Source organism: Sphaerodactylus townsendi, linkage group LG01 (genome assembly GCF_021028975.2).
Source record: "Sphaerodactylus townsendi isolate TG3544 linkage group LG01, MPM_Stown_v2.3, whole genome shotgun sequence".
In the NCBI taxonomy this organism is placed as follows: Eukaryota; Metazoa; Chordata; class Lepidosauria; order Squamata; family Sphaerodactylidae; genus Sphaerodactylus; species Sphaerodactylus townsendi.
In genome coordinates, this window is record NC_059425.1 from 64,341,123 (window position 1) to 64,361,671 (window position 20,549).

Consider the following 20,549-nt stretch of genomic DNA (forward strand, 5'->3'; position numbering starts at 1 on the left):
AGAGACGCATGACATACTTTTGCTAAGGAGAGAGCCCACAGCATGATAGTAAGCACATGCTCTGCAAGTTAAGAGGTTTCACGATCAATCTAGGGCCTACCTAGTCACTCAAGTAGGGTCAGACTCAGCAAAAAAACTGCAGGAAGAACCTTACAGCATTTTAAAGTATATGACAGAAGCCACACAGAGACCCCATCCCCTCCTTCAGGGCTACCAGCAGCACGGGGGGAGGTTTGGGACTGGGATAATCATGGGAGGGGTGAGCTCCCTCTTCCCCCTGCTGCCAGCACCTTGAGAAGGCAGAATAAAAATCTCCTAAATAAGCATGAAATGCCATCGCTAACAAGAATGAATCTGAATGAGAAAGCTTCACATGTTCAAGTGGATGCCAAACCCTGGCACCAAATGTGCCTTGCTCAGTGTAGGATATGGAGGTACTCATTGAATGGGTCAGAACCATCATGTGGGCCGTCTCAGTACTCCCAGGAGTCCCAGAGGAGTGTGTAAAACGTTCTACACCACCATCATGTCAAAACTGTATGGGTGAAGATCAGTTAGCAGGGGAAAATCATTTTCAGTAGCATTCATACCCACATGCTACCATAAGCTTCAGCACCCACACACAGTCTCTCCCAGTGAGGCTTACATTCAGATACTCCAGGACATTGCCATATTTGAGGACCCATCACCAGTTAAGTGTTTAGAGAAACCACAGTGCCTAATTTAAATGCAAACATGAAACACTTGTCAGACTTTGGCTCACTCTGCATAGGCCAATAAACAGGAAAAAACCCGCATTTTGGGGAGGCATTTTGCACAGGTCCCGCCCCTAAAACGAGTCTGCCCAGTGTTATTTTCCCCAAACTGGATTTTTTGAGAACTGCACTATTTGCGAGTCTATTGAAAAATCACAGGTTGGAGCCACTTGCGAGCAACATCCAGGCAGGAGGCACTTTATTTGCCTCCCTTTTCCTTTAAAAAATTTTTTGCAGCTTACATCTGCGTAGCCACGCAAGTGCAGATGGTCGTATCGTGGTATCGTGAGATGTCAGCATGGATGTGGGGGTTCATTTGTGCATGCCTGCATAGCTACGCACTGGTGGGAGGCAAATAAAAAAATAGACGCGCCTCTGTGCGAAGGCGCAACAGAAACCCGCATTGGTTCCATGGGCTCCAATCGCAGCCTGCACGGATGCATGCAAATGCAAAAACAGGAAAATGGGTTACTTTATCCCCATTGCAACCCGCTAAACATTTGCTGTGCGGAGTGGGCTAAAGAAATATCCACTAACATCTGCCAAAGAAGTATCAATGGTTCAAGTATATTTTAGTACTCAATGTTAAAGGTGAAGCACAGTTACACTCATCTGAAGCATGCATTACATTTATCACTGTATCTGTGACACTTCTCACTGTGACTTCAAAGGCCAATAAAAAGGCTCTTGCCTGAAATTAGTTACAGCACCGGCCTTTTTGTTGGAACACAGAACGAAATGAAATGCTCTTACTCCTAGTCCATAATCTCTCATAATGGGTGGTTCTCCATTTCCTGATGACACCAGTTAAGACAATCACTCACTTTGCGTGCTGATGCACAGGTTAGCTTTATTCACCGAGGCTGTCACCTTTCCTCCAAGCTCTTCAATAGCAGACTTGATTTCATCTTTATTCTTTGACAATCTCCCAAGGGTCACAACCTTCATGTTGCCTAATGGTTTATCTGGTTGGCCCAACATAAAATACAAAGCATAAGATTGACAGATCATACTGTGAAAGCTTCTAGTAAACTTATCAAGCAATGGTCACAGTCCCCCTCCTTTTCTGGAACATAATAAAGCAGATGTGAGTATGCATACATTCCCTGACATGGTATAGCACTACTTTGAATTTCAACTGAGGTTCCTTTGTTTGAAAGTAAACCTTGCATCAAGAGTTTTCACTTCTAGGAAAGACATGAGAAAATGATTCTAGATGGGATGTGTGTCTGTGTGCTTTTGGACAACCAACCTTCCTTACTCAGAAATCACATAGTACAGTTGCATGAGGGTACTAAGTTACACCCAAGAACACACATTTGAATTTATCTACACCATTTTTATGACACCTTTCTACCCAGAGTCCCCAAATGAAACCTTAGAACAATAATTTACACTATACATATAAATAACTAATAACAACAATTAATGAAGCACAAATGGAAAGGTGAGTCAGCGAACTAATAACAGGACATGTATGAAGGAGATAGATTTTGAGGGATGACTACACTGTGTAACTTTCAGAAAGTCTGAGGAGGAGGACATCCCCCCCCCCCCCGGTAATGAGTGTATTTTGCAGATGTTATCTGGTAGGCTGCTTACCTGCTGGTGCAGCAGAGTTTTCAGTAACTGGAGCACACACTGTTGGAGCAGGTGCTGAGTTTGAAGAGGCAGCCTCTGGAGCAAATATTCTGTCCTGTCTTTTAAATTTAAATTTCTTTAGATATGTGATTTCCCGGAACTCCTGTGTTGGGACAGCATACACAAGAGAAATGAACACACATGATATAAGACAGCAAAAAGGGTTTATATGCATGAGAAGAAATATTCCATATTTTTATACACATACCCAAAATTTCAGCCAGTCCCCCCCCCCCCCCAGGAGTGGGGGATGTTCATGTCTTCAAAATTTTCCAGGTAACAGGAGACAGCTACATGTTTTGTTACATAAGCTTCATCAAGAGGATAAAAGTTCCTTTTTGCTGGAACTCTGATCCCATTAATGTAGCAAAATACATACGGGCTTCACAAGACAATAAAGCTGTCACCTGTTACCTGGCATCTTTCCCCCCCCCTTTTTTTTGGTTTGCTGATATGTTGCCAGGTTACCCCTACTTTTCTTTCACTTTGAAAATTTCTGGGCAGTTTACATTTCTAGCAGGCCTACTGCTTGAGGGATCTGGGGAAATACAAATCCTCTCCTCCACCCATGGCAAAGGAGATGGAAGAAGAGACCCCTCCCGTTCATCAAGGCCACTGCCGTGGACAGAGTTTGAGAACAGTCAGCCTGCTTACCCAGATTCAGCTCCACTATCTGTTCTGTGGAATGGTAAAGCGGGACTGGAGGCAGGGGAAGCAGGATGTTTGCACTAGCATCGGAAAAAAGCTGGAAGGCAAGTCTGGGAATGGGATGATTTGAAAAAAGGGTTGCTGAAACTAAGGCTGTTGTGAGATGCAACAGGGGCACAAGTGGAAGATACTGGAAAGGAGGAGTAGGTCTGCTTTCCTCAGTCACTGACAAAGGTTTACATAACATAAGAATAAATGGCAACAACGAAGTGTACTACCTTTGGGATTGTCCATTCTTTCCTGTTGGGAGCCTGTGTCTTGGCAACACATTTAGTCCAAGCCGTAATGTCCCCTGTACAGTAGTAAGCATCACCCCGAAACACAAACTGCCCTTTGCATTCCTCACAAGGCAGCAGAGCCCCAAAGCCCATCCCATCCGCAACACGGTCCAGGATCTAGAAAGACAAAAAGGAGTCATACCAAGGAAAGTGGACGGATTTAGGGTATCACACCAAGACACTCACAAAGTCCACAGACATCTGGATCATCTCAGGAATTCTCTCTGTAGCTAGATTAGTTGTGTACCAACCTTTCTAGGTTTGGAAGCTACAGGTTACCTGTGAATGGCCAATCGTGTTGCCCTTGAGGCTACTAGAACAGGCTTTCTTCTAGAATTTGATACCATGTTTTTCTTCACTCAATTCATTTTCAGATTGTGTTAACAGTTACAGAAAGAAAGCTCATAGTAACATAGAAAACAAAACAGATTCCAACTCACAGCTGATTCCCCAGAAGGAACTTCTTGCTTGTTTGCTATCAGGAGCTCTTTCAGGTCATTAATGGAACAGGCTTTCTTCAGCTCATCTCTGATGTTCCAAATCAACTCTGTCTGTTCCTGTAGATGCAGAATAGTACTTTTCACTGTTTAAGTCTCTTTGTTATCAGACCTACTGAAAAGCAGGTCCAGTAGATCTAAACAGCAAGGCTGCCTCATTTGCTAATAGAAATGCATGAAATAAGAGTCAGGAATTTGCTGCAGTCATCAATAAAATTAGGTTTAATTGTAAATGTGTAATTCTAAAGCCTACATCTTACTGAAAGGGGACCTAAACTCATGTTCCATTTCAGAATGCAGGTAGGTGCTCATGTGACTATATGCTCTTCCATAGTCCTTCTTTATAGAAAAAGCAAATTGCATTCAGAAGTCACTTCAAATCTGAATACAGTCTGGCTCATTGCCAAGACTGGCACACCTTGCTGCTCCCTCCCTAATTCTGATTACCCTAAATATCCAAATGGAGGTGCGCACGGGTGACTGGAGCTAGTTTCTTTCTAACAAAACCAAGACTCTAAGGCAGATCAAACCCTGATTTAGAATCCACCATTGCATCTCCCCAAGCTAAGGTTCTACCTCCAAATCTACAGCAATTCCCATCTTGTAGGTGACAACCCTAAGGGGAACTAATCTCTGAGATTCCAGGAAATCTCCAGGTTCCATCTGGATGTTGGCCATCCTAGAAGGAGAGAAGGAAGCAGAAAATGGGGAAAAGCTATGGATGCTTTCAATTAAGGGAAAGAGGAAATAGTGGGGAAATAGTGCTTGTTTCTAACTGAAAAGTCACAATTTTATTGGGCCTCCTTTATGCTAAGAAATAATATATGCTTCCACTAGATAGAAACCTATTTTGTAGAAGCAACACACGGCACTTCAAATGATCTGGCTTTTAGGTAATAAAAAACCCCACTCCTGCATAAAACTGTGCCAATGTCACAAGCCCCTTCAGATCCTGCTTCCTTCTTGTAATCATGAACACAGTTCAGGACAATCACAATGCAGAAAAGGGCAGCCTCCTGTCAGTTCAAAACATTTCATTGCCTTGGATTCCCCCATAAAAGGAAGAAAGCTGGATGATCCATAGGAAACAAACCTTCAGCTGCTTCTCCTGCTTAGACTGTTTTTCTTTTTCCTTTTTTGGCTTCTTTTTTGAGATCACATTGCTATCCACCTCATCTCCTTTTCTCTTTCTGAGAAAGAAATACAATCCTAAGTTAGGCAGAGTTACTCAAACACAGTCAGTTGTTTAACAAAGCTCAATGGCCTCTGTTACTCTTGAGCACTTTGCACAAGCCATTCCTCTGGCTTTTTGCAGCTCCATTTTCATTCTTTAGATGCCTTCCTGCTGGCATTTACTTGCAATCTGTTCAGGCATGCTTGGCACTCCAAATTAAAAGTACTTGGAAGAGTTTACTTCTGAACACCTTGAGGCACAAATTAATATTTAAAATGTGCCATCAAAAAGGGGGGTTGAAGTAACTCTGTCCTTTATGCCTGGGGTTGCTGATGTCTGATACTGGGACAGAGAAGGAGGGACTCAGGAGAGCTCATAATCAGTCGAGTGAAGTCCAGTTCAGACATTTCAAGCCTTCCTTATACAATGAGTAATGATAGCAATGCATCATGTAACACGGGATCTGTGACACCTCCAGATATCACCCCTTACTTCCCAGCAATAATGTCTATCATAAGCAGCACAGCATTTTTCAGTCATCATGATCACAGCAGGCACATTATGTTCTTTATATAAATTCATACCCAGCAAAGGCAGAGGGTTTTGGGTGACAGAGATTTTGAGTTTCACATATATCAACATAGAGAAGCAAACATGCAGATCTGACATAGGAAACAGCTGACAGGCATAAACATAGCAAAACAGCAGCTTTCGCTAGAAAACAATAATAATATACTGAGTCATAACACCATGCCGTTGTTAGAGTCGCTTACCTTCACAAACTCAACACACCATACCATAGGATTTGACAAACCATCCTGTGTTTTTCAACTGTTCATGACTGAGGTCTTCTTTGGTTTACCTTTCTTTTAAATTACTTTGTTTTATGAAAGTATGTTCTTCTAAAGGTTTTAGAACTGTATAAGCATCCTCACAATCCTATTTTCTGTCAGCCTGTATGGTGTAATGGTTAAGAGCAGGTGGGGACCAATCTGGAGAACCAGGTTTGATTCCTCACTCCTCCACATGAGTGGCAGACTCTTATCTGGTGAACTGGATTTATTTCCCCACTCCTACATATGAAGGCTGCAGGGTGACCTTGGGCTAGTCACAGTTCTCTCAGCCCCACAACCTTACAAGGTGTCTGTTGTGGGGAGAGGAAGAGAAATGAATTTGTAAGCTGTCTTAAGTTTCCTTACAAAAGAGAAAGGCAGTGTATAAATCCAAACTCTTTTTCTTCTCCAGTATCTAGTATTTAAATTGCTGAAACTTGCAGTGATTATTTGCCTGTGTTTGAAAGCCTAGAAAAATCAAATGGAGGCTGTATTGTGCTGCTGTTTTTCAGTTTATAGGCCTACTTGCATCGGAGAAGAGGGCAATCCTGTTTTAATACTGATGAAGGGAGCTTTGATTCTTGAAAATCCATATCTCGAAAATCTTGTGGGTCTTTGTGGAGCTACTGGACTAAAATCAAGCGCTTCTACTACAGACCAATATGGCAATCTGCTGAAACTGCTTAACTGAAACAGTGTGGGCTACATCACGATTTAATTAGCTATAGTTAATTATCATATTCCTTATGCAAAATTGGGATATGATGAACTAGCATTGTTTTCTGTGCAGCCTATTCTGTCATTTGTGAACTTCAGAGAGAAAAAGCTTTAGAAATAATGACAAATTAAATAATTTCAGCTGCATTAAAATGTGGTCTTCTTGCAATGATGCATTGGGCCAGATTTTTAAAAACTGAAAGGCAACCATGAGGTTCATTATTTTCTCAACACAATATAGTCACAAATCTGTTTCAGGATTTTACCAGGTGTCTATGGAATACATAGAAGAATCCTATAAGTCATCTACTCTTTGGGCTCTTACTTCTGTGGAGGTAATCTTCTACAGCTGTGGTTCCCAACCTGGGGTATGTGTACTCCCAGGGGTAGGCACCAGAGCATTTGGGAGGTACACAAAAAATTATACAATCAGTTTGCTAAAATGGGGTACAATTTTAGGGAAATGGGATGCCAAGGGATACGCAAATGAAAAACGGTTGGGAACCACTGCTCTACAGAGTTCCCAGAAGCCTTGCTGAACTACCAGATTGCCCTCTGGCTGACAGCCCTTACAGTACCTGGCCAATCTCTTCCCTGAATGGAAGGAAAACTTGCTCTGCATTTACTTTCTGACACCTGGATTTTGCAGTGACTTACAGCTCCTTGAACCATGTCACAATAGCGAAAGCTACTTTTTCTTACCCATTATCCTTGACAGCTGGCAGCTGCTTCTTCAGAGTCTCTTTATCTTCAGTATTCAGCAGTCCAAAGCCTAGTAGCTGGGAGGCACTAAAGGTAGGGAGAAAACCCAGATCCGCTCTACGGTTGACAAAACAGGCTAGATGGTGCCAATTGTCTATCATTCCCAGTTGGGGCTTTTCAGGGTTCACCATTTTCTTTGAGATTCTAATATGACCCTGAAGCAGAAGGAAAAAAAGGGAAGAAGAGATCGTGAAGATGTGTGTATTACTGTTTCAAGAAAGACTTTAATACCCCAATTCTGACATGGATTTTAGAGGCACCAAAGACATTTTAAATTTAGGAATGTTATCCAACCTTCTAACCTGAGAGAACAGTAGGCTAAAATAGTTATCATCGTGAAAACAGAAAACACACAAACAAAACTCATGTAGAATGCTCTTTCCAAACTTTCGATTAGATGTCTGTCTTAAAACCGAAGCAATTCATGTGAGAGGTTAAAAAAAGAAAAGAAATAACTGCTGACCTTTTCTATTTTCTGTTCACAGCCTTTGCAGGTACTTCTGTTGGATTTTGCATATTCTGCAGCAAAATCATGTAAACTTTTTTCAGCTTTGCTACCTCCCTCTTGGTCACCACCTTTACCTGGAAAAGAAGAAATAGTTCCAAGTCCTAATTAAAGCATGGCACTGAACAAATTACACAAGAACAGACACATGGCAAATAAAAGATGGTTTTAATAATGAGTGCTCATGTATCAAGCATTAGCGAACACACCTACACAAATGTTAACAGTTAAGTGTTTAACCAGAATGAATCAGCCTCCTGTAACTTACTCTAGAATGATCCCCATTTACTGGCTAGCTTGGTGACTGAACAAGAGAACTTGAGTATTGTGGCCCCTCCCGGCCTTGGGATCGGGTGCCATCAACAGTATTATCAGTATCATCTCTACTAGGTTTTAGAATGCTGCTTTATTATATTGAGTTATGTTCTGAATTTTAATTATTTATTAATTATTTATTGTGTACATTGTTTTTAGTTGTTGTTTTGTTGTATACTGCTCAGAGCCGTCCGGGGGTAGGCGGTCTATCAAATGTAATAAATAAATAAATAAAATATTTATTTTGATAGGTCTTAAATGGTATTACATGGTTTTTATTTATGAAGTAGATGATAGGTGGCCACAGCAACAATAAATGCAAGAGTCTCAAGGCAAAGGTCCATGGTAAATACTCTGAGGAATCCTTCTAGCATGTCATGTGAACATCACCAGTTACCAGGATGTGTAAGGCTGAGGTTCTGCATGCATAACATAACAGAAGCACTTTTAAGTATTTTGGGTTACTCTGTGGAGTGTCTTCTAAGTGTCCCTTTCAAGCCATAAGCTGGCTTCCAACACACACCCGAGAAGTTTTTGCAAATGTCCCATACAGTAAAAGCTTTGTTATCTGGTACCTGATTATTCAAAATGCTGTTAACTGCCCCCCCTCGCCCTGAGGCACACGTGTGCCACACTCCCACCTCTCAACCCAGTCAACTTGATGCCTGTAGTCACTGTTGGGCTTGCGACAGGCAGAGCTGCCAGCTGATGTCATCCTCTGGTACCTTCTTCACTCCCACACTTCCTTGGGTTGCCAGAAGCCAGTTTCTTCTTGTCTGTGATGGTTGCCATCATGGAGATCCCAATGGTATTTGGTTTGGTTGCCAGATATTCCTCTGGGCAGAGCAACAGGCCTGCACACCTAGCACACTTGATTAACTGACAAACCTGGTTCCCCGTGAGTTTCAGGAAAAAAAATATTTTGCAGTATTAAAGCTAATGAAGCAAATGGCACCTCCCTTTGACCATCACTAGTGATTTGCCTACCTGTTGCAGAGTCACCAGTCTCTATGGCTTTTTTAATTTTCTCTTGATCGTCCCAGCGCAGTTCAGAGAAGCCATCCACATCAGAATGGGATATAAGTCGAGCCCGTTTCCAGAAACAGGAGTAATGGTGCCAGTGTGGTACTTTGCCATCAAACATGGGGGACTAGAAAGAACAGGAATGCTCAGAATGCACATACCGCACATAACATGAAAAAATCCCAAATTACAACTGAGTATACAGAGCCTTTATTAATGAGAGTTATAAGTTCACTCTGCTAGTTTATAGCTTTGTAGAACATGTTTACTTATAATCTTGACTATATTTACATTTAAACATTGGTCAAGTACTGTTCTATGTTCACCAAGGAAGGATTCATACATGTTTGCACAAATCTCTCTGTGTTATGACTCAGTTCTTGATTACCTATTGCTGAACATGTGATCTGTAAATCAAAGAGGCAACTGAACAGTACATATAGAGTACAGCCTTTAGCAGTGTGTAAAGTTCTACAAAAAAGATCCACGCAAAACTTATTCATTCATTTAAATATTATCCATTCATTTATAAAACTGATTTCCTTTTAGCTTGTGAATATTTGTAAAATATATATGGCCCTTGTACAGAAAAGTTTGGAGACCTCTGAACTAGAGGGAAAGTGGCTATGTCCACACTAGAAATTTGTTTGCGGAGCTAGAGGCCTTATTTTACCTATGTAGCATCTTGTAGAAGGGTGGCACTATTAGGACTCTAAACTTACAGTCTGCCATACTGTTCAGTGAAGTGGGAGCCTGGCTTCACCTTGACACAACACAGTAAGGAATCTCACTTCAAGTCCCATGAATAGGCAGACAAGAATGCAATTAAAAGGCTACCACCTCAGGAGACACACATGCATTTTGTAGCCTTCAAGAGGCAGAGTAGTGATGGCAAAAGATCTCCCACTACAGTCAACAATACATTATTTGTAATCAGAATGCACTGAGGGCAAGTAAAGCTTAAAGCTCTGTGAAACATGCCACGCTCCTATTCCAGGCACTTGAAATCCTGCATGAAGGAAAGTAATCTCATTTAGTTGATAATGCCTCTACAGCAGAAGCCAGTTTGTAGCACTGCTGAGCGCAGAGACATATCCCGTCCTTATTACAGGAATTTCAATTCTTCCTTTTTAAAAAAAGGAATCTCTACCTTTTCTTATTTAAACTGAAGTAATTTCTCTTTTATCACTGTCAATATTAGCACACTTGCCTTTTAAAATTGAATAGCATTTTTAATAATTAGAAATTAATAAAGAAATTAATAAAAAGCAACTCAAAGGTACAGTTAAGTCTAGAGAGGAAGAGAATAAATGAAATTACATATATAATATCATACAATTTTTTAAAAAATTAGCAATATTGGCTATTCTTAATACAAGTGCTAATAATCCAAAGTACATTCAAACACTGAAAAATGATTACTGTTATAACTTTCTCAAATTTTTCTCACAAAGTTAAAGTTGTATTAACATATTTTATAATGAAATTAATCATTTGTCTATTTCTCTTTGAGCCCCTTTTCTATCTAACATATATCATAAAAGTTAATGATAAATCATATACATATTACTTCACAGGCAGCCCAATCCAAAGGGGAGGGGGCACAGTAGAGCGGCAGCTGAGGATGGCACTGCCTCCAAAGTGGCAATTGGCAGCACGGGTGCTGAGGGAGAAGGAGAAAGTTCTTTTCTCTCCCAGGAAAGCTCATTGTTGGGAATTACCTACGCCTCCCTATTTGATGGTGCGTGTCTGTGCAGCAAAAAGGAAGCATTCCTGGGCTGAAACCCCTCTGGGAGCCCGCCCCTCTGGGAGCCCACTAAGTCAGCTTAGCCCCTGAGAATGCCCCCACCTGCACCAACATGGACTCCTGTAGTGGAGGGGCGCAGGTTGCCACACAGTTGCGCAATGTCCCATCACTGGCATAACAAACCCTCTACCGGCATATTTACCCCTTATGGTAGGCACCAACATTGGCACAACCCTGTGCTGCTTCCAGGGGTCCATTTCTCCCCTCGCCCCCGGATTGCACTCTTATTTTTTGGAGGGGAGGAATAATATAATACACTTTCCATTTATCTTGAAATTCTTTGACTGGTTGCTTATTCACAAAATTCATCAATTTTGCCATTCTTGCATATATTAGTTTATTTTCCCAATTCTCCCAGCTTGGACATTCTTCTGCCTTCCATTTTGTGGTAAGGACTATTCTAGCCACTGTTATCAAATAATGAAACAGTACTCCTGAATTTATCTGGAATATTTTTGGCAATATGACTAACAACATAATCTAAGCATCCACTGACAGTGCATTTTTATGTTTCCTGAATTTCCACATGAATTTTCCCCCAAATGTTAAAACTTTTCTGCACATCTACCACATATGGTAAAACTACTGGCTTCTTTAAATTTCCAACATTTCTTTTAGTAACTCTTATCCATCTTCTTGATATCCTTTGGAGTGATGTTCATCTTGTACCAATTTTCTTAATGTTTGGCTGACTAAGTTTTATACCTTTTATCCATAAAGCTTCCCATTGTTAAAAGGATATTTCTTCCTTAGTTTTGCATCCATCTAAGCATGCAATGGTTTAATTTGTTGTTTCTGTACTTCTTGTAGTAAAAGGTTATCATTTAATCTCCATCTTCTCCTTCTGCCTCTGTTTTGTTGCCAAGTTACTTTTACTGTCAGAGAAAAAGTATAATCTCAAGAAAACAAAAGGTCTTCTAATTCTGCTGTAACATGTTATAGGTGTGGCCTTAAAGGGCACAATGCCATGAGGTGTCAATTATTAGTAGCCACCAAGCATAAAGAAGTAAAACCTCTCACGAGAGAATATAAAGGTCCAAAAAGGAATCCTAATATACTGTTTGCATCTATGCATGATGAGAGTGAACATATAATTTTGGACAGTGGTAGCAGCATGCACCTATTTTCAAATGAAGAGTATTTTATGGAAAGGCACACTGTTGAGCCAGTAAAGATCAATTCTGGAAATGGAAGTAATATCTTGTGTAATCAGAAGGGCACTGTTTTCCTTAGTACCTGCATAGCTGATGAAAAAGGAAAACTGTATGTTACAGATGTTTACTTCTCAAATGAATTCAATGTTAATGTACTGAGCTTATCCTTATTTGAGAAAAAGCAATGCCCTATTGACATCTTTAAAGGAATGTGTAGAGTTTCTCTGAACCAAAAGGTACTGCTGATGGCAAAGAGATGTAAAGATCTCTATACTGTAATAAGGACAATGAAGTGAACATACAAAGTAATATAGACTGCAAATCTGAGTGCGTGAATGCTGCAACAGTTACCTCTACTGAACAAGCATGTTTGTGTGTTTGGCATTAAGGTCTTGGGCACAGGAATAAGCAATATATAGGAGATATGGTGAACAAAGGATTGCTTAAAGGGATTGAAATATCAGAATGTGATGGGTGCCCATTGGAGTGTGAATCCTGCATTGTTGCAAAGGCTAAGAATGCTCCTTATCTACAAGAAGCAGAAAGAAAGAGGAATAAACCACTCCAGCTAATCCATAGTGATGTGTGTGGGCCAATCCAGCCAGTGACTATGAGTAACTATAAATAATTTGTTACTTTCATAGATGACTTCTCACATTATGTTTATGTATAACTAATCAAAGAAAAATCAGATGTCTTGCAGAAATTCAAGGACTTTTGTCTTTAACAAGTTGGACAGTATCCAGAGACCTTGAGGACTGATAATGGTGGAGAATATTGTAGCCATGAGATGCAGAACTATCTAAGGCAGTGTTGGATAATGCATCAGACCAGTGCACCCTATTCATCACCCAAGAATGGTGTGGCAGAGAAGATGAACCAAACCATTATGGGTATGGTAAGAACAGTGCTACATGATTCTAGTTTAACGAAAAGATTTTGGGGTGAAGCTTTGGTCACTGCTGCTTATATAGTAAATAGAGTACACACAAAGGCCATGAATACCACACCATTTGAGCGATGGCATGCCCATAAGCCAAACATGAGTCATATGAGCGCTTTTGGAAGTAAAGCATATTCATACGTTCCAAAACAGAAAAGAAAAACTAAGCTGGATGATAGAGCCACACAGGGAGTTTTCATTGGATATTCAGTGAAAAGCAAAACCTATAAAATATGGGACACAACAACAGAAGAGCCGTGAACTTTTGTGAAAATGTAAGAGCACCAGCTTCAGAGAGGGCATTTAGAAGGAAAAACATCCTCAGTCCCAGATTACTGATGTTAAGGAAGAGGATGTTGCAATCTTTCTAGATGAAAATGAGAATAGCACACCTCATCTTGCTACATCTGATGAAGTAGACCAGAATGTGTTGAAGAAACCCATGGAACTGACACAACAGTGCTCCAGTCAGTCCAGAGATGGTTCATGATGAGCTAGATTGTCCAAATCCACCAGATGATAAAGGCAGTATCCACAATGAAGCAAGGCAGATGGAAGAGAATTCTTTCTCTGATCTCCTAGATCAGAACAGGTATTCCACCGGAAAGGTTGTCCTACCTTGTCAGGAGCATTAATGCCTGCATCTTGGGAAGAACTCTGTGAACTCCCATCTAGTGAGCAGACTAACTTGAATAAGGAAGTGGAAATTAAAGAACTGGGAGATGTTAGTCACTAGCTAGGAGTTCAAATTAACAGAGAAGAAGATGGCAGCTTCCTGTTATGTCAAGAACAGAAGATTCAAAATCTGTTATGTTTCCTGAGAATGGAAGATGCAAAAACAAAGTTTACACCAATGGAACCTGGCTATTTGAAAGAAAAGGACAATACTAACCTTTTGCCAGAGGGTAATTGATATCAAGAGGCTTTGGGAAAGGTACTGTATATTTCCATTATTACTAGGCTTGATATAAGTGCAGTTGTAAGTGTGTTATGTAGAAAAACAGCCTGTCCTACAGAAAGCACTTTGGAGAGCACTTAAAAGGCTTGTTAGGTATTTATAAGGCACCAAAGACTTTACGCTGAGGTTGCCTTCAGATGGGAATATGCAATTAGAGGCCTATGTAGATGCTAACTTTGCAGAAGATCTAGATGGTAGAAAATCTACATCTGGTTATGTTACACTCCTTGAAAGGGGGGCGGTAAGTTGGCAGAGTCAGAAACAGAGCATGGTTACTTTGTCTACTACTCAGGCAGAATATATTTCTGCAGAACAGGGGTGTCAGGAAATACAGTTGATTTGGAAAAACTTGGTTGATCTTGGCGTCATTGTTAATTATCCTGTGACTGTATATGAAGATAACCAAACTAGGATTTGTCTTGCTAAGAAAGAAGGTATTAATACAGGTTGCAAGCATGTGGACATTAAATGCCACCTTGTTAGAGATCTACAGAAGAGTGACACCACTGAACTGAAATACTACCCTACTGAGAGAATGGTTGCTGACATCCGGACCAAACCTGTGAACCACAGACATTACGAAGAGCTGAATGGGAAGGTTAACTTGACTAGTTGAATCTTTCCATTGTTTTGTCTTTGTAAAGACTGAGAGGTATTAGAATATTTGGCATCTCTTATGTTTACGTTATTGCAGGAGCAAGATAGTTGCACCATTTGGTTACTGTGTGCTAATGCAGGAAGCTGGGCAGTTAACTGGTTGATTGATGTTGACCTTTAATGTTGTATATTATGGTGTAGCTTCCATGCTCCTTACCTCTCTTCCTTTCCTTTTTGCTCCTTGTCCTTATGCTGCATGATTGTATGCTGAGCTGTGTTGCTGTATTTTTCCTTGTTAACTTTTGTGTAAGCTTGTTTTGCTTGCTAGTGCTTTTTAGCACATTTTTGTCTTTCTCTTTTGTAAATAAATTTTATGCAGCCTGACTTTTATATTTGGAACTCTATTAAAGAATAACTTCTTTTTACAACTCTGCAGCGTTTCACTCTGCTGGAAACTGGATAGTTTCAGTTCTTCTATCACAGTCAAGGAGTACAGCCGACTTAAAGGGGGGGGGGGCTCTGGGTTGGAACAAGCAGAAGACACTTCCATTTGAAAGAGTGACAAGGACAAGATGTCCTGGAACTTCTTATGTGACATACAGCTTCCTTGTGATGCATTTCATACTGTTCTTCAAAGGCTCTTGATCTTCAGAAGTAACTTTTCAGCAGATGCAGATGCTATAGACCAGGACTGCAGAACAGGGGAGGTAGATCAATTCTGCAGTTTAGAGCTGCTACTCATGATTCAGGCAGTGTATTTTTCTATTTAGATGGACATCATGGCAGTTGCAAGAATATGAATTATATCAGTGCTAAATTACTGGGGTTTTTAATTGAATGACAAATACTGGGGGTTTTAATTGAATGACAAGTTCAGATGCTAATAAATCTAACTCAAATATAAATGGGAGAAAATTTAGTATTTATGCCCCTCACTTGGAAAAACCGATAATTTCAGATAACAAAAATAAAAATATTTTTATTTTAGAGGCAGAGTCTCAAAAGAAATATATGACCAATCAGAGGAAAGATAGTCATCAAAAGGCAGATAAACGATAGATATTTCCATTGGGTGGTAAAATTCATTAAATGTCAGAGAAAATCATTTTAAAATGGCCTCTCGTGGTATAAAAGGGTAGCTATTAGAACTGTAAGTGGGAAAAGTAAGATTTCTTTCACATGTAGTGGTAATGTGGGAGTGCAAAAAGATGACAGAACATGGCAAAAGGCACAGTGAGTGAGATTTCCAGTATGCTGGCTTCTGCTATGGGCAAGGGCGTTTCCACATGTAAAATATGATTTTACCCACCTTCTTTTGCCAATGGCACCCAAGGTGCTCCTGAAATCCTGTTCCTAGGGGATCCCTTCTCTCCTAGGAACTGGATTTTGGGGGGTGGGACATCTTGAGCTTCCACAAGAGGGGAAAAATGTAGTTTAATTAACTAGGTGAAATTCAAATTCAAACATTGTTTAAATGATAAAACAGTGTATTTTTGTATTCTGTTAATAGGGTTTACTTGCTTAAGCAAACCAGTGTCCGTCAGTTAAGGACAGGCAGATGGGTTCCTTTCTAATCTTGTCTCACTCTGTGCTAATATCTGAATCCTTTCAGAGAAGGTATGGAGGCGGGGGAAGTATAAACTAACCATTTGTTATATTAGATCACTTCTCAATACATCAATTCTACTATTTTTAACCCTATATAAAGCAACTACAAATTCCACCTCTGTCATAGTGCTGGACCAACTAAATAGATACTCCCTGTACCAAGTGTCTGGAGCGTCCAAGTTAAGGACTCTCTAAAGGATGCCCAGAAAGGCTATGCTTTCCTTCACTAAGGAAAAAGGATGAAGAGGCTCCTTGCTCCTGTGTGCAGCTTCCACAGCTGAAAACCCCAGTTTTCAATCAAAGGAAACTCTGGATCATATGATAAATGAGTGTGTCAAATTCTGAGCTTGGAAGTTTAACAGTCACAATCCCCACTACATAACCAAATATATAAAAAATCAATGGAACCAGATAAAAGTGTGAAGATATATTTCGGGGCTTTCCCCACTGACAGAGTTGAACTGGTTTCTACCTAGGTTCGCCTCAGTGAATCCCCACTGCCACCGAGCTCAACATTGTTTTGTCTCAGTTCCCCCCCCCCCCACCCGCCCAGAACTGCAACATCCTTGTTGCAGTTATGAACTACACTTTTCTGCCGGAACAAGGTCGATACCGCTTCGAAGTGGGGAAGCATCGAAACGACACCTCATCCGTTCAACCAATCACGAGCCGCTTTTGTGGCATGTGCAGAACGGGAGAGTCGTGGCGGGCAGAAAGCGCATGTAACTGTAAACTGTAAAAAAAAAAAAGAACGCTCCCAATTCCTGCCGTAACACAAGCGCCAATCACGATCAAGGAGTGAAACAGGCACCAAGATGATCCCATCCACTTAGCTCGGTTACAGGGGGCCAACTCAGTTGCTGTGGGGACAGCCTGGAATCGCCCTCCACTGAAGGGAACCGAGTCGGCCTTAGCTCCCTTCTGTAGTGGGGAAAGCCCGGTAGTGTATCAATTGAAAGGCCAAGTTGTAGCTAAAAACAGATTCAGTCTGCTCATGTACTGTTGTATATAATAAAAGATTTAGGTCAATAACAATCTTAGAAACAAGTCTCTTAAGATAATGTCTAATAACCTGAAGAATACAAGTGACATAGCAGTCATAGACCAATAGTAAAAGAGCAAACTCCTGCTTGCCCAAAGCACAGTTTTAACCACTAACTTTCCCCACCTTTACCAATTAATATGTTCTTTCTAAGGTCTGAACTCACACTGAAATAAGAAACTATGAGAAAATGTATGCATGCAGACTTAATTATTGTTTTATTACTCAATCAACACAGAAATGACATTTAAAATGTTCAGAGACCCCCTATTAAGAGCTAGATATAGAGCTAATGAGTTAAGTTGCAAAAATTATTAAACATTTTTTCAACCTGTGGGAGATTTGTAGGAATCATAATTCATTATTTTTTGGAATATTCACTCAGATCCAATTTTTTACCATGTTTTATTTTTGATTTTTTCTGTTACCTTTCTCCATGAGTCAAGGTTTGTGTATGCACATAACACACCTTTGTTCCAAGCCCTGACACAACACACGTACACACACAAACAGACAAATTAAAATTTTAAGCACAGTTAATTAGATACTAAGCCCTACTGGACTCGTCTTAAAAGAGTGAAACGTCTTAAGAGAGTCAGTGTGGTGTGGTTAACAGCAGGTGGATTCTAATCTGGAGAACCAGGTTTGATTCCCCACTCTTCCACCTGAGTGGCTGCAGTCACTTCACAAGCAAATAATGTATAAGAATAAGATGGAGAATCTAAAAATCTACATTCAGCTAGTGAGGTGGTGGCGAACCTATGGCACATGTGCCAGAGGTGGCACTCAGAGCCCTCTCTGTGGGCCCACATGCACAGAGTTCGTCATGTGGGGGAAGCGGAAAATCGCCCCCCACACACACACCTAGGCTGGCCTTGCTTCTGAGTAAACCCTCCTAGGGTTGTGATTCACCCGTTCAAAGCGTTGCATGGTTGCTTCACCAAGCCTACTCCCGAGTAACGCGTGCCTCAGAGCAAGCCGTTTTTTCTAAACTAAAACTTCAGTATTCAGGTTAAATTGCCATGTTGGCACTTTGCGATAAATAAGTGGGTTTTGGGTTGCAATTTGGGCACTTGGTCTCGAAAAGGTTCGCCATCACTGAGCTAGTGAGTTTTTTATAAGTTGTTCATTCATCTCTCCTTTTAAACAATGAGGTGAGAGTTCAACTCAAAACGAGTTGCAGTGAGAAAAAGATAAATGGTGTATAAAATACGTTTTTAAAAAAATGTCTCTGTGTGTGCACCTTCAAGTCACATCCCAATGTGCATTCCAGAGAACTTCAAATCTATATGAAAAACAAATCACACTTCTGTCAAAAACTGAATTTGTTTTCCAATGTAAACTATGCAGACTTCTACCATAGGGATGCAAAAAGTGCACATCAACATCACTGAACATCCCTAAAGAAGCATGGATACTGGTGGCTTTTTGTAGTTGTTGACTCTGTATCCTTACTTACAATTGGTGGCATTTGAAGTTGCTTTCAGCATGATTTACCTCAATGTGCCTGAAAGATTCTTAGCTGAAGAGAAAATTACAGTTTAATAAATAATGCACTGAAATATACAAGAGAGCATTTCCTCCTTATTACCAGTTTCCATACCATTGCAGTAATTACAATTTTCATTCATAATTACTGCAATTTTCGTACTATTACAGAAACATTTAAGATTATCCTCAATGAATCCCTATAATTATCAGTGCTGCCATGTCACACGTTGGCCAGATGCACTTTAAAGATACTGGCTTACTCCCATAGAGACCAGTTACTGATAAAGAATAAAAAGTCACCAATATCACCCTCAGTATCCATGAAGCCTCATGTAAGGTTTATGACCCACAAAATGAACTACACACTTTAAGGAGGTTTCTAAGAGAAGGATGTTCCATGTATGAACACCTAAACTAAGTTTCTAGCCCTCAAGAGTGAACTCTACTGCTTGGAAACACAACTGTAAAAAGAGGCAGAGAAATATCAGCAGCCAAGCAGAAATACTAACCAGGCTTACCCGAGAGTATGCCCTGTTTAATCTAGAGGCTCTTACTTTTATGTAAACCCATTGAGAATTGTATTGTATTGACAGCGCATTCCGTTTCATGGTTACTACTATTTTTAAATGCTGGGTTAACCTGCCAGGGGCAAATGTTTAACGCATATGCCGCTGCAGGGAGGAAGCCAGTAAAATCTTATTGGCAGAGGAGGGACGCTGCGGCAGACTGGGTGAGCCTCACAGCCCCAGAGTCTACTGACAGAGAGCCTGTTCAAGGGGGTCGACTAGCCCACCCTCACCGAGGCGCCTAGGGAGGAGGCTCTTCCTGCTCGCGATTCACACGCGGCACATGGCCAGGCGGAATCGGGTCAGGGGTAGGCAGGGCTGTCGCTACCGCTCCTGGGTGCCAGGAACAAAAGGAGGCGGCGGCGGCAGCACCGAAGGGGGATGATCCGAGCCCAGTCCGCAGCAGACGGCGAACAACGTGGCGCGCTAGGACAGGACCCCCGGCAGAAGGGCGGAAAGGCAGCCCCCGGCCGCCGTACCTGCACCATGATGGCCAGGCGCAGCGAATCCTTGGCGATGTTGTCCCCGCATTTCTTGCAAGAAGCCCGGCCGCTCTTCGCATACTCGGCCCGGTACTGCTTCTCAGCAGGCTCCGCCATGACCACGCCGCCGCTGCCGCCGCCCCCCACAGAAAGCTCCGCGCTGAGGCTCTGGCGGGCAGGAGGGGAGGCGGTGGCAGCAGAGAGCAGGAATGGCGCGAAGAATTAGCCGGGCTGCTGCACAGCCAGGATCTTGTCTTCTCAGAGGCGAACACCGAACGATCGACCCACGGCCACACACGGCTCAATTCTCATTCGATCAGTGATCGATTCGTCGAGCCGAATTCGGGAGGTTTTTTCCCCACCCGAACGCCTTCTGAGCTGCTGCATCGAGCCCAGGAGTGGTCCTAAAGCACCATCGAGGACCAGAAGTCATTGCGTGTGGCGAGCGTCGCCAGAGTGGGGAGGGTTTCTTGTGGTGGTGGTCGTGTGTTCAAAAGAGGAAAAGTAACCAGAGCATATCTTCACAGTCAGGGGTGTAGGGATCGATTGTCTTGTCAGCCACACGAGCTTGCCTCCTTGGGTACCAATTGCAGAAATTGCCGTTCTGTACTTGTTCATAGAATAGGACTTCTGGCTCCAGGCTCATGTCTTCCCCTGTGAAGAACATAAGAGCCTGGCTTGACCAAACCAATG

At 41.5% G+C, this 20,549-nt stretch overlaps 1 protein-coding gene across 1 annotated transcript in view; it reads right to left on the reverse strand.

Moving 5' to 3' along the window:
* PARP1 (poly(ADP-ribose) polymerase 1) overlaps positions 1-20,111 on the reverse strand; it is a 34,675-nt gene extending 14,564 nt beyond the window's left edge. The window contains exons 1-9 of the mRNA XM_048507669.1: positions 19,854-20,111; positions 9,173-9,335; positions 7,829-7,947; positions 7,306-7,520; positions 4,973-5,069; positions 3,823-3,939; positions 3,323-3,499; positions 2,358-2,499; positions 1,580-1,720 (exon numbers count right to left, since the gene is read on the reverse strand). Coding sequence (XP_048363626.1) covers positions 1,580-1,720; positions 2,358-2,499; positions 3,323-3,499; positions 3,823-3,939; positions 4,973-5,069; positions 7,306-7,520; positions 7,829-7,947; positions 9,173-9,335; positions 19,854-19,973 — 1,291 coding nt within the window. The 5' untranslated portion in view covers positions 19,974-20,111. The remainder of the gene's footprint in view (positions 1-1,579; positions 1,721-2,357; positions 2,500-3,322; positions 3,500-3,822; positions 3,940-4,972; positions 5,070-7,305; positions 7,521-7,828; positions 7,948-9,172; positions 9,336-19,853) is intronic.
* Between the last annotated feature and the right edge of the window lie 438 nt (positions 20,112-20,549).